This window comes from Perissodus microlepis, chromosome 22 (genome assembly GCF_051167445.1).
Source record: "Perissodus microlepis isolate ML-2025 ecotype Zambia chromosome 22, ASM5116744v1, whole genome shotgun sequence".
NCBI lineage: Eukaryota > Metazoa > Chordata > Actinopteri > Cichliformes > Cichlidae > Perissodus > Perissodus microlepis.
In genome coordinates this window covers 28,600,444-28,615,233 of record NC_140481.1, presented here as the reverse complement: position 1 = coordinate 28,615,233, position 14,790 = coordinate 28,600,444, and the positions used below count along the sequence as shown (strand labels likewise).

Sequence of the window (14,790 nt, the reverse complement as noted above, 5' to 3'; positions counted from 1 at the left end):
TCTGATCAATTTTGTGTTGTTTTGTTGCCTAAACCTTTGAATCTTTAGATGCGAGTCATGCTCACAAGCTCAAGACTGAACAGCAATAACAAAAAAGACAAATCTTTACTTTTGATTGTGTAGGTGGAATACCCCGTCCATAGACAGAACAATTTTCATAATAAAGTCTGAGTTTTCTTGTTTGTTTGTGTGTCAGACTTTAAGGATGTTGATATATACCTTCCACATAAAGTTAATTGGTGGGTCATTGTGTGGTGGAAATCAAGAACGCTTGTAGACACATTTTTTATATATATAAATTATTTTATTTATTTATAACCTTTATTTAATTATACTATACACCTTGAAGTTATTTATAAACTCAGCTGAACAAGGAGACTTTGACACCACATAAAAAAACAGACAAAGAATAGGTGACCCATCTACCAAAGGCCTTCTGGAGGGACATTGGTTCAACTCTGTCCCAGACTATTTTCGCCATGTCTTCATTCTTGTCCTACTTTCCTCTCACGTTCTACACTTTCCTACCAAATAAAAATAAATTGCCTGAAATAAAGCCTCACACAACACACTGAACCGTGAAACAGATGAACTACAGCAAAACAAGATAAAACTGGGTACAACTACTAACAACCCAGAACATGAAACTGATACGTGTACAATTCACTCAAGTCTAACCCGGTAACAGCAAATGCTGTTGTAATAGCTCCAGTTTGTTGTTTACCATTGTCTTGCTGAAATAAGCAAAGTCTTCAATGAAAAATATCACTTCAGGATGAGACTATATGTTGCTATAACATCTGTATATACCTTTCAGTACTGACTGTTGCTATTTTCAGATGTGCAAGCTGCTAATTCCACTGGCGCTGATGCACCACCGTACCATCAGCATGCAGGCTTTTGAAGTGAGCACTGATAACAAGCTGGATGTACGATGATGGCAGCATTGAGTGTGACAGTGTGGGAAAGTGGAACCAATGTAAGGAACTGATTAGCACCTGAACACACAGGAAACCAGGCAGATGAGTGATTACAGATCTTCCTCACAGAACTCACCTATAAGCGTCATGTAATTTGCAAGTAAAGTTATCACATAAGGAAAGGTTTCATAAACCAAAGTCACTTACAAAACTTATAGAGCAGTTTCCTTAATATGAAACATAACGTATCAGCAGTTATATCACTTTTAACTTAATCAGCTCCACCAAGAGCCTTGGCCACCAAACCGATTAATTTGTCACGTCTCTGCAGTTGATGAGTTATTGTTTCCCAGCATATTGTATTTCAAATGTCTGCTCTCTGTGACCTTGGAATGATGCTCCTGCATCCTTGTAAGACAAAAGGCATCAGCCTCTGATAGCTAACTTTTCACTTTCGTGTAAGTTCTGATGTTTAGTGGTTAATTACAACTGTAATTGGGCCATCCTCTTCTTATGTAGTTGATGGCAGTCTGTAGTCCAGTGTCTACTGCAGTGGCAGTGAGCTTTAGGGCAGTTAACTGTGTTGTTCCATGGTGACGCCATGGTGGTCTATCCATGAATTCCTCTAGTACCTCAAGCCCCTTGTAACCCCTGTGTACGATTCTGCAGGGGGTTGTGCTAATTTCTCCTGGCAAGTGTGTAATAATGAATTTAGGCTGTCTCACACATTGGGCATAATTACAAATTTTCCGGATGTGTAATTGTTGTGTAAGAAACTCAACACATGGGAAAAACACTCTGAAAAAAATGGAGATGACATCAAGCAATGATCAGCTGATCCTGATTTTACTAAACGAAAAAAGGAAGAAACATCCCATTCCCAATATTAGGCAGCAGCAGTGAGAATTTCATGGTTTAATTCAGGAGTTGAAGTAGTTGTGTAAATCAGGACGACTGCTTTCTGACATATTTCAGGATATCGGAGGGACAGTTTGGGCTCTTGTTAGCAGAGTTGGGATCACATGTGAGGAGGAAGAGAAGTAATTTCAGAGAGCTGATTGTGAGATTTTCCAGACACAACAACAGTCAAATGTTCCGCCTTCGTGCATGCTTTTATTGTGTCACCACTAGATGTGTGGAAAAAACGAAACTGATCTGAAAAAATAAAAACCACAAATTTGTCTTGCGTAATTATGCATTTGGTGTGCATAGCTGCATTAAGAATGGGTGAGCCCACAAGATATTTTTTTACATATTAAATATTTGCACATACAGTGGCTTGCAAAAGTATTCGGCTCCCTTGAACTTTTCCACATTTTGTCACATTACAGCCACAAATATGAATCAATTTTATTGGAATTCCACGTGAAAGACCAACACAAAGTGGTGTAAACGTGAGAAGTGGAATGAAAATCATACATGACTCCAAACATGTTTTACAAATAAATAACTGCAAAGTGGGGTGTGCGTAATTATTCAGCCCCCTGAGTCAATACTTTGTAGAACCACCTTTTGCTGCAATTACAGCTGCCAGTCTTTTAGGGTCTGTCTCTACCAGCTTTGCACATCTACAGACTGAAATCCTTGCCCATTCTTCTTTGCAAAACAGCTCCAGCTCAGTCAGATTAGATGGACAGCATTTGTGAACAGCAGTTTTCAGATCTTGCCGCAGATTCTCGATTGGATTTAGATCTGGACTTTGACTGGGCCATTCTAACACATGGATATGTTTTGTTTTAAACCATTCCATTGTTGCCCTGGCTTTATGTTTAGGGTCGTTGTCCTGCTGGAAGATGAACCTCCGCCCCAGTCTCAAGTCTTTTGCAGACTCCAAGAGGTTTTCTTCCAAGACTGTCCTGTATTTGGCTCCATCCATCTTCCCATCAACTCTGACCAGCTTCCCTGTCCCTGCTGAAGAGAAGCACCCCCAGAGCATGATGCTGCCACCACCATGTTTGACAGTGGGGATGGTGTGTTCAGAGTGATGTGCAGTGTTAGTTTTCCGCCACACATAGCGTTTTGCATTTTGGCCAAAAAGTTCCATTTTGGTCTCATCTGACCAGAGCACCTTCTTCCACATGTTTGCTGTGTCCCCCACATGGCTTGTGGCAAACTGGAAACGGGACTTCTTATGGTTTTCTTTTAACAATGGCTTTCTTCTTGCCACTCTTCCATAAAGGCCAACTTTGTGCAGTGCACGACTAATAGTTGTCCTATGGACAGATTCCCCCACCTGAGCTGTAGATCTCTGCAGCTCGTGCAGAGTCACCATGGGCCTCTTGGCTGTATTTCTGATCAGCGCTCTCCTCGTTCGGCCTGTGAGTTTAGGTGGATGGCCTTGTCTTGGTAGGTTTACAGTTGTGCCATACTCCTTCCATTTCTGAATGATCGCTTGAACAGAGCTCCGTGAGATGTTCAAGGCTTAGGAAATCTTTTTGTAGCCTAAGCCTGCTTTAAATTTCTCAATAACTTTATCCCTGACCTGTCTGGTGTGTTCTTTGGACTTCATGGTGTTGTTGCTCCCAATATTCTCTTAGACAACCTCTGAGGCCGTCAGAGAGCAGTTGTATTTGTACTGACATTAGATTACACACAGGTGCACTCTATTTAGTCATTAGCACTCATCAGGCAATGTCTATGGGCAACTGACTGCACTCAGACCAAAGGGAGCTGAATAATTACGCACACCCCACTTTGCAGTTATTTATTTGTAAAAAATGTTTGGAATCATGTATGATTCTCGTTCCACTTCTCACGTGTGCACCACTTTGTGTTGGTCTTTCACGTGGAATTCCAATAAAATTAATTCATGTTTGTGGCTGTAATGTGACAAAATGTGGAAAAGTTCAAGGGGGCCGAATACTTTTGCAAGCCACTGTATTTGACACATCTGCTGTGCAAAGGCCTTAAGATGGGTAACTCAGTTTTCAGTACCAGAACAGCAGCGTTCGTTCAAACTCTGAATACCTTCACCCTGAGTTAAGAGTAGAGAAAGCAAACTTGGTGTTTTCTTGAGTGTTTTCTCAACCAGTTGCAGATCCTTTACTTATGTAAACATACTAATACAGCAGTCTGCAGCGATCACATCAGTCAATCAGAGTGTTTGTTTTTCTTTGTATCCCTGGACAATATTTCCACCAGGATTCCAGATTCAGCTACCTGCAAAGGGATAGAGAACACAGGCCAAAATCACACAAACAGTAGTAAGGCATAGTGTCATCAATCTGTTTGTGTATTGCACCACCATTACAAGTTACATTACAAAGCCGCATTTCATTTTTAACCACCTCTTTCAGGCTAGTTTGAGCTGTAATTATAGCTGTGATAGGGCAAAATGCAAACTTTTGCTTTCCGGTTGCAGGTGATTCAACACGATTCAAGCTGTTTGTGCAGAAACGGAGTGTGACGAATCAAATTAAGTTCTGCTGTCCGAAGGTGATGTAGAGGGAGTGACTCGGTGACTCACCTCATTAAAGATTTTATTGGATACAGATTTGACTGGACCAGCAGGAGAGGCAAAGCAAAAAGCTCCTTATGAATTCCTTTTTCTGTTCATTTCATAGCCGTTAGTGTTTGATTCAGATTTGTGTATGTGTGTGTCAGGAGTAATATAGCTCTGCAAAGTGTGAAATGGAAAATAGTGAATACTGAGTGGTGCTTCCACTTATTTGGTCAGCATGCCTTCTGATACTCTACACTTGAGACTGAAGAAAATTAAAAAATAATTAAATAAACTTAAAAGGCTAATGGCCAAAAAACAAACAACGCTTCTGGACCCACTTCATATTTCCTTTTTGCATGATAGAGCGTTAGCTGCCATCTGCAGACGGCAAGGCAAATTGTGTTAACCGACAGAGGTTTCTGGAGGTATTCCCAGGCCCATTGAGTAATGTCAGCAACACAGTTATACTGATGAGCAGTGTTGGTCAAGTTACTTGAAAAAAGTAATCAGTAACTAATTACTGATTACTTCCCCCAAAAAGTAATCCCGTTACTTTACTGATTACTTATTTTCAGAAGTAATTAATTACTTAGTTACTTAGTTACTTTTTAAAAACACGATTTACAACCTGAATAGGTGATAAAGCGATAGATCTTTCAGCCCAATTCTACTTTTTCTACATAATCCATCATACAAAATGTAATCAAATGGAAAAGTCTCCTTTTTTAAAACTTGTTTTATTAGTTTTAATCTTTTAACTTTATGCATCAAGCAAAAATTTAATTATATGCAACATTCTCTGACTGGAAGAAATTTGTTTAATATTTAAACCTATTTTCTGCACATTCTAGCACATAAAATAATTGTTTTTTTGTGTGTTTACACTCACTCTTTCAAATAGATGCAAGTAAAACACAGCAGAAAATAAATAAAGTCAAAGACTCAGCGGCCCTTTTGCTCTATTTTCACCTGTAAAGCAGGAGTAGGGTAAGCGGAGGTTAACCCTGGTGCAGGTGTGCCGCAGCGGTCAGTGGAAGAATCCGCGAGTTTCTCTGTGAATTTCCCATTACGTCGTAGCGCACTCAGTGCTTGCTTGGAAGTTTAGGGGTTTTTTTCGCTGTAAAAAGAAGTTTTCTTCCCACGCACAACGGACGCTAATGTTTTTGTCACTTTTTATGGAATCAAACTTAAAGTAAAGTCAGTACTTCCACGCTTTAAACGCTGCACGCTCATACTCTCTCCCGCACTCGATATATGATCCATTGTTGATCTGCACACAGCTGTTGTCACGAACGTCGCACTTGCTTACGTCACTGTCATGAGACATTCTCGCAAAAAAATCACGGTTTTAGTAACGCAGTAACGCAGCGTTCCTACGTGAAAGTAACGGTAATCTAATTACCGTTTTTGCAATAGTAATCCCTTACTTTACTCGTTACTTGAAAAAAGTAATCGGATTACAGTAACGCGTTACTGCCCATCTCTGCTGATGAGTGATGCAGTGTTGTCTGAGGGCCCGAAGACCATGCGCATCCAATAAAGGTCTTTTCCATTACGCACAGAGCAATCTCCAGCTTCTCTGAATCTTTTGATAATTTTATGCACTGTAGATGATGAGAGTTGCAAAGTCTTTTCCATTGAGTAACATTGTTTGGACTGGAGAGCCTCTCTAAGATTTCCCTTTTATAGCTAATCATCTTACAGACCTGACATCAGTTAGCTTAATTACTTGCTGGATGTTCACCCAGCTGAGATCTCTTTGAAATTTCTTGCTTTTTCAGTCATTTATTGCACCCATTCCAACTTTTTTGAGACCTGTAGCAGGTGTCAAATTGGAAATGAGCTCATTTTGTGAATTAAACTGTAAAGTTTCCAAACCTCTATGGCATTTATGGTTTGTTGTGAATAAAATATTGGCTCTGAAAGTCTTTTAGTTTTCATTTTGTTCAAATTAAAAGAATGTCCAAACTTTTCTGGAATTCAGGTTGTATAAACATCCACCATTAGCTGTTTTTTTTTTACAGCCCAATTGTAACCAAGTCTTACTAAACATTTCACAAATAATACTTACAGGCAAATCACAGAGAACAAATGTAGTTGTTGTTAAATCTGATACTTAACACTCCAGCATCGAACTGCAAAGACATCTGCATAATTTTCTAATCACTGACCTGGAATTCCTTGCTGTGATATGAGATTCTATAAAGCCTTATGGGGAAAGAAGAAAAAGTACACAAGCATGAGTCATTTCTTATGAAGTGCTAAAAATTAAAATATATCCAGAGTAGTATACTCACTTTAATCTATCAAGTTAAAATAGAAAGTTGCCCCTAGATGTTAAGGCTTTCCCTAATAAACACCTTTAGCCTCCAGAGCTTCAGCAGAGATCAACGACTATATAAAAGACAGATGACTTGGCTCGACTTCCTCCCATTGTACGAAAATGAGTGTAGAACTGGGACATCTGGGTTTCCACCTTATACCTGCCTTTTTGTTTATTTGTTTGTTTGTTTGTTGGGACTTGAACACACTTACATTTGTACATCTGTGCGGAGCTGGCAGGGTTAAATTTTCCTCAAAACCTCACTGTGGGCATGAGAGGTGACTGGTGCACACCCATTTAAGGTTTTTGAACCTTAAAGGAAAGAGAGAGAATTTACATGTAATTTTAGACATTTGTTTGCACAGAAAGGTTTTTGAAAGAGATTTTTCTCATTTCTGAACTTAATACATTGTGCATAAATGATCAGGATTTATTATTATTATTATTATTATTATTTCAATATTGGTTTGACATGATGAACAAACAAAACAGTTTATGAAAAGTGTGATGGAGACCTTTGCTTTGTGTACGACACATCGTCCTCAGATAAAGCACAGAGGCTCTGGACTTTTACATATTGATGTTATATTCAGTCCTGTAGAAAGTTATACAGTTATGGCAGTGCACTAGTAAACACAAGTGTTTATTGATGATGTGACACAGGACAGAAGCAGCCGAAGGATTTCTGAGGTGTTTAGAGACACACTGTCTGCTCAAATCCAGCTTAACCAATTGTCTGGCATTTGATAATACAGATGGAAAACATATAGCCAAAGCAAACAAAAACTTTCCTTGCGATATCATGTTGTTTATTACATATGTTGTCACATTTGAAGCATTGGGCATTTTTGGCAACTTTTTGTTAAAAATTAATTTTACATAACAAAAGTGTTTTGTCCATAACATTTTGCAATTACAGAACGTGTTTGTACCGTTTGTCCTTTAAGAAACGTATGTATCAAATATGATAAAAATGGCAAAGGAATATTCTCGAATGGCCAAGTCAGTCACCTGATTTTAACACAACTCAGCATGCATTTCACTTGTTGAAGACTAAACTTCATACAGAAAGGCCTACAAACAAACAGCACCTAAAAGCTGCTGCAGTAAAGGCCTTGCAGAGCACTAAAAAAGAAGGAATCCAGGCAACACGCACACAACACGCAGCACCTCCATAAAAAAGGCCAAAGCAGACTGTATTTCCTCAGGAGACTGAGGTCCTTCAACGTCTGCTGGAAGCTCCTGAGGATGTTTTACTAGTCCGTGGTTGCTGGAGTACTGTTCTATGCTGTGGTGTGCTGGGGCCACGTCCTTCGTTTCTGTGCTGTACCCCCAGGGGTACAGCACAGAAACGAAGGACGTGTCCAGGCTGGAGAAACTAATCAGGAAGGCTGGCTCTGTGGTCTGCATGAAGCTGGACACTCTGGTGACAGTGGCAGAGAAGAGGACACGAAAGAAACTGTTGGACATTATGGACAATGCCGGGCATCCTCTGCACATGGTCATAAACAACCAGAGGAGTCTGTTCAGTGACAGGTTGCTTCTCCCAAAGTCTAGAACCAACAGACTTAAAAACTCCTTTGTCCCACACGTCATCAAACTGTTTAACTCCTTGCTGGAGAGGAGAGGGAGGGGAGACAGGAGGACAAAGGAGGGGGGAACAACTGAGCTGTAGTGCTTTTTAACTGTGCAATTTTTTTTTTTTTTACATTCAACTGTGCAACAATCACTGTGCAATAGACTAACAATAGTTGAAATGTCTAATTCACTCGTATTCCTATTGATCCTATTGATCCTTATATATTCTGTCTGTATGTATATATGTGTATATGTGTAAATATGCTACATTTATGCTAATATTTGTACTCTCTCATTTCCCTTTATTTGGTATTCCAACTCTTTAACATGCAACTTCCTTTGGTGCTGTGCTACTGGAAACATAATCTCCCGGAGGAACCCACCAAAGGGATTAATAAAGTTTTAGCTAATTTAATCTAATCTAATCTAATCTAATCTAATGATGTCCATGAGTTCAAGACTTCTGGCTGTCACTGCCAACAAAGGGGTTTCATCCAAGTATTAGAAATGAACATTTTATTTTCAGTTATTTAATTTGTCCAAATACCTTTGAGCCTCTGTCTGTTAGCAGAACAATGCAAACAATCCTGGATTAAAGTTTTTAGTTTAATATACAAGTGAAGACCTTTTGACCTTACATGGGGTTTTATTATATCAGGTTATACACATAGTTTATGCTGAAAAAGTGGAATAACCTAACACAAATTTTGACTTAAGCAGCCAAATGTGCGTAGTTAGTTGCAGCACATCAGTGCTGGGCTTTACTGTTTTAATCCAGTTTCTTTTATTTTGTGGACATTAGCTGTGTTAGTAACAAACTGAGATATCAAAAACTGGAACTGATTTTACAGTAAGTGAGAGAAAAATACTGTGAGAACATTTTCAATCACAATTAGGGCTGAACGATATATCGCATTTGCGATAATATCGCGACATGATCAAGTGCAATTTTCTAACCGCAAAGGCTGCGATTATACTCTGTTTACGTGACATGCGCGAGTAAAACATGTGATATGATCAAACGAGATTGTCTAACCACAGAGGCTGCACTCTGGTCACGTGACACGGGGAGCAAAGTTTTGAAACAGTCTACCGAGAGTGAACTAGCAAGCAAAGCTGTAGCCTACACAATGGCCTCAGGTTCAACAGAACCAGAGCCTGCGGGGATGCTAGTACCAAAGAGGAACTGCACATCAGCCGTGTGGGAATATTTTGGGTTTAAAAGAGATGATGTCGCACAGTAAAACCTGTAAAACCTGTCTTGGTAGAGTTTCTACATCTCGGGGAAACACTACGAATTTGTACCAGCACCTTAAGACTCAGCACAAAACAGAGTATGATAGATGTATGGCTAAAAAATCTAGTAGTGTGCAGAATAAACCTAGTAACGTTACTCGGCAAGGATCACTGACCGAACTGTTTGAAGGTGTTACGCCATATGAACGCACTTCAAAACGGCACGTGGAAATCACCAAAGCAGTAACCCACTGCATCGCGAAAGACATGATGCCCGTCAATACGGTGACCAAGCCTGGGTTCAATAATTTGGTAACTACACTGGATAAGAAATACGTGCCCTCCCGCGCGTATTTCAGTCAGACTGCAATACCCGAGCTACATATGCAATGTAGGCGGAGGGTTGCAGCGGAGTTAAAGGCTGTTGAGTTTTTTGCGGCGACAACAGACATGTGGTCAAGCCGTACAGCAGAGCCCTATCAAAGTCTGACGGTGCATTACATTACCGAAGACCTCCACCTCGAAGCTCGCAGCCTACAAACGGCCTACTTCCCCGAAGACCACACAGGGGAAAACATTGCTGCTGGCCTGAGAGAGGGGCTTGCGTGTTGGGATCTCCCTGAAGACAACCTTGTCTGCATAACGACGGACAACGCGTCAAATATGGTGAAAGCAGCACAGCTGAACGAATGGACCAGGCTCCAGTGTTTCGGACACAGATTACATCTTGCTATTGGTAAGTTACTGCCGTGAGAGAGAGAGAGAGAGAGAGAGAGAGAGAGAGAGAGAGAGAGAGAGAGTGTGTGCGTGCGTGTGCATGCATGTATGCGCGAGCCTGTGTATCACTCTCTCCCACAAACACACCACACTATTATTTATCTTGTTCTTTACTGCTGTTAATTCTAGATATGTTATGTCAACCCCACACTGATGTACCCACCTCTTCTTATGTATTTTCTTTTTTGTTTTTGTCTTATGGTCTTATGTTCTTGTATGTCATGATGTATGTAACAATAGCTTTGGCAACACTGTTCCCATAGTCATGCTAATAAAGCAACTTTGAATTTGAGAGAGAGAGAGAAATGGTGAAACCTTGCATCATAACTGCAATTGTATGTCTAACACTAATTTTACTTTTTACTTTATTTTTTTTTCCCTCCAGAAAATGCAATCAAAGATGGTAGAGTATCAAGAGCAATTGGGCTGTGCAAGAAGTTGGTGGGGCACTTCTCGCACAGTTGGAAGAAAAAGGCAGCACTCACTGAGGCACAGAAGGAGCTTAAGCTTCCTGAGCACTCTCTCATTACTGAGTGCCCTACAAGATGGGGGTCCAAAGAGAAAATGATTGCCAGAGTGCTGGAACAGATGAAAGCCATATCGCAGGTATTGACAGGTGACCGACATGCACGCTCCCTCATCCCAACCTGGCAGGATGCTGAAGTGTTGGAGTCCATTCATAAGGCACTGCATCCTCTCTCCGAATTTACTGATGCTCTTTCTGGAGAAGAGTATGTGAGCATCTCCTACCTCAAGCCAGTTCTCCATCTTCTGGCAACATCAGTCTTGGCTGAAGATGCTGAGGACACTGATCTGACTAGATCAATTAAAACCAAGGTCCTGGCATACCTCAACGACAAGTATAGTGACCTCAACACCCAGGAGCTTTTGGATGTTGCGTCGTTCATGGACCCTAGGTTCAAAACGCAATACATCAGCGCAGACAACCTTCCTGCCATTAAGGCCCGACTGAAGACAGAAATGGTGGAATCGGCTAGACGTACACATAATCAGGTAAATCCTTGAAAATTATATTTCCACAAACACATAATATTTATATATAAGCTAACTGCAAAACTAATGTCTCTCTTCCCATCTGGCAGGAGAAGAGGTCTCGCACTGAAACTGCTCAAAATTCTCCAAGTGCACAGGCCTCTGGGGGAAAGGCAAAGAAGACTCTTGGTAGTCTTTTTAAAACCAGTGCGGCCTCTTCAGCTTTGCCTCTGCCACTTGAAGATGTCGTGGAGGCAGAGTTGAATAGTTACCTGTTGACCCCTGTCATTGACGGAGAGGATGATCCCTTAGCCTGGTGGAAGGTGCACAACATTCACTTTCCACGACTGTGCAAGATGGCCCGCAAATATCTGTGTGTGCCAGCCACAAGTGCCCCCTCAGAGCGTCTGTTCAGCACTGGAGGGAATATAGTGACCTGCACTCGCTCATCCTTAAAGCCAGCAAAAGTAGATATGCTGGTCTTCCTAGCAAAAAACCTGTGAGCTAGGATGATTATGGCTAGCTGAGCCATACTCATTGTGCACTTTAGTTTGTGCTGTGTTGCTGTTACTTACTGCAGATAATCAAGATGTTCAGCCAGTTTTAATTTAAAGGCGTGTTTGTGTGTGTGTTTATACAATTGCTATTATGTTTGCACTTTATGTGTAATGTTACTGACTGCAGAGATCAGTAAGATGTGTGTATTTTTTATTTATTAGTTTTATTTATTTAATATTATTTTTTAATTTAATGACTGTCTAGTAGTTCACAGATGTCGAAAAACTGAGTGTGGTAAAGCCACTGATTTTTTTATGTATATTTCTGCAATCTGCACATTGTACTGACTTTCATTTTAATGTTTACACCAGGGTTCCTTGTCAGCACTCTATGCTCAGATGTTTGTAAGCTAAAAATAAACTATTGTGTATGTTCAAATATACTGTTGTGATTGAAGAAGTTAAATAAAAATGTCAGTCATCAATTCATGCATCACCTCATGTCATCATAACAGAGGTCTGTCTTCCAGGAAAGAACAGTTTAAAATTAATGTAATATAGTATTGGCCATACTATATGATGTATTGCTTGTCTTTGTTTAATAATACAGAAGACAAAGACCTTAAAAAATAATCGCATATCGCATCGCAATCGCAATATTGGGGCAAAAAATCGCAATTAGATTATTTTCCATAATCGTTCAGCCCTAATCACAATCCAGAAACTCCAGCAACACTTAAAGGGAAGAGGAACAACTTTATTGACTGACCAACGTGTTTCGGCTTGTGGCCTTCATCAGGGTCATAGTAACACATAGTAACAGTGTGCTTACGCTAAAAACAGGAAACAGAAAAAAATTCAAATTAACCAATCACATCTTCATGGATAGACCAGCTGACATATAACAGGTTAGTATTGGTTAACTGGTTAAGTCACGCCCAAGTAAATACTGGACTTGGTCATTAGTGATGAAGACGGGGGTGAGGAGACATAATTCCCACCTGTCTTAAAATACATGCATGAAATACATAAAAGAATATTAGAAAATATAATTACAAAAAAACATTTAACATTTTCAATCCTCAGAAATTCATCTTCAGCTAAAACTGTTAAATGTGCCATTAATGAGGGATTAATGAAGTGCAAGGTCGTTTGATTTGGTGTTACTGTCCTCACTGATGTGGAGACACACTGAAACATGCTGCTGTTTGCAGTAGAGGTGGACGGGTCGATCCAAATCTCAATAGTATCAACATTTGGATCGATATCAGTATTGGATCAATACTAATGCAAATGAATCCATGCTTTGTTTCTATCCTTATAGTATAAATGTTAATTATATTTATTAATGTTATCATTGTTTTAAATGAAAAAATATGTGTCAAACATGTACTATGAAAAATGTATTCTTTATAGTTTATAGCACATTTAAACAACAGAAGCTCAGAACACATTTACATTCCAGCTGATTTTAATTAACTTTCAAGCTCACAGTGATTTCTCTAGTCAGGGTAAATTCATTCATATGCATTGACCAGTTAATGAGCATGGCTTTCCTCAACAGCTCGTCTTAGCTAATGATGTCAGTTACAGCTTACTAACACATTTAATTTACTAAAGTGCGGCGGGGCCTCTGTTTTTTTCTCGGGTTTACTGAAGAGGCTCTACAGCAGATGGGCAGCCTCCACTCTGAAGATCTGCCCCTGGTTTGATCCCAGATGGATTGGCTAACATGGAGGAATCAGAGCTTATGACCTGGACGTTTTGGAGACGTTTTTTAGCTTCAATTTTGGGGAGCTGTCAGAATACTCATGTTTCTTACAGTCACTTGCTGAGATCAGCAGGCTACTCTCCGTGGTCCTTTCCTTATTCCTTTATAAGGATATGAAAAGTCAATTGTTAAAGCTGACATGGTTTTTACATAAAAAACACAATCCCTGTGTACCTGCATACATGTTAGAAAGTGGTTTCTAGAAAGTGACATTGTCCACTTAATTACACAATTAATTTCAAATTTTCTGGGATGGCTTATCTGAATTCAAGAATTCATCCAGGCTTAGTTAACTGATCTTGACATATTTTTGTTGGTTGGTTCTGGTTGTAGTCAACATGATCAGCTTTATCATTTACAATGATAAGCTATTCTGACAGCAATAACAGCTCCTGTTGGCATAAAATAGCAAATGGGGACATGTTATAGCTCAGTTTCTATTTTAGACATCATTATCCACCGTCAATCTTCATCCACTTATCCAGTCAGAGGTCTCCCAGTTTGCCATTAGCTTTTTCATACCAAGGTTTGGTTCCAGAAACTGAGTCAGTGCATTTTCAATAACACCTATTACTTAACTTTATCTTAACATTACTGCCACAGCACTCGCTAGTTAAACTTCTCAAAAGCATTTGATAAAAGTAGAAAAGCTATTATCATAACTACTAAAATACTTTGAAAACTCCTAATTTAGTTCACCAGCCAGAAATAAACATATTATACCCAGTAAATGTTTCTTACAAATCTAACTGATTAACGTCATTTTGACTTCATCCTGAGTCTTGAAAGGAGACCCTGTTTTTGTTAAACTAGCCAGCAAAGCCGGGCGGTTCTTGGGTGCCTGATCTTGTCTAATATTAGGGAGGTCAGCTGCTTCTGTTACTCTGTGATGGACGTGCAGGTAGCCGAGATGTGTGGCCTCAGGTCTTCAGTATTCTTGGGGGCTGTGGATGGCCCGGTTGTCCTGGTTCCATCTCTGTTTGCCTCTGGCTCCTGGGGGGCATTATTGTGGCTTCCAGACTTTAATTTTATTAAGAACATTTGTTTTTTGGGGCCTTTTTCTGGTTCCGGCCCTTAAGGTACAGTTAAGACTGAAACAAAAACAAAAGCCAGGGAGAGAGAGACGTGGCAAGGGGCAACAGGTCGGACTCGACCTGCTGTTCTCAGCCATAAAACACAGGGTCGCTCATCCCCACTGAGCTAAACCGGTGCCTTTTAAGTACCTTTATGACAAAGACACAGGTATTCTCTCT

The 14,790-nt window shown here is 40.0% G+C and overlaps 2 protein-coding genes across 2 annotated transcripts in view; one reads left to right on the top strand and one right to left on the bottom strand.

Annotated features, from left to right (window-relative positions):
- The window catches only part of LOC146363413 (major histocompatibility complex class I-related protein 1-like), a 228,372-nt gene that overhangs the window by 149,971 nt on the left and 63,611 nt on the right, over nt 1–14,790 (bottom strand). The window lies entirely within an intron of this gene.
- LOC146363418 (E3 SUMO-protein ligase ZBED1-like) lies at nt 9,856–12,465 on the top strand. Its single transcript, XM_084919821.1, has 3 exons — nt 9,856–10,235; nt 10,662–11,290; nt 11,380–12,465. Exons 1-3 carry the CDS (start codon nt 9,884–9,886, stop codon nt 11,770–11,772), a joined length of 1,374 nt encoding a protein of 457 aa, XP_084775947.1. The 5' UTR covers nt 9,856–9,883; the 3' UTR covers nt 11,773–12,465.

Coding starts and splice junctions, on each gene's coding strand:
- LOC146363418 (XM_084919821.1), top strand. CDS start 9,884: ATGCAATGTAGGCGGAGGGTTGCAGCGGAGTTAAAGGCTGTTGAGTTT. Junction 10,236..10,661: donor CAGATTACATCTTGCTATTG/GTAAGTTACTGC, acceptor TTTTCCCTCCAG/AAAATGCAATCAAAGATGGT. Junction 11,291..11,379: donor CTAGACGTACACATAATCAG/GTAAATCCTTGA, acceptor CCCATCTGGCAG/GAGAAGAGGTCTCGCACTGA.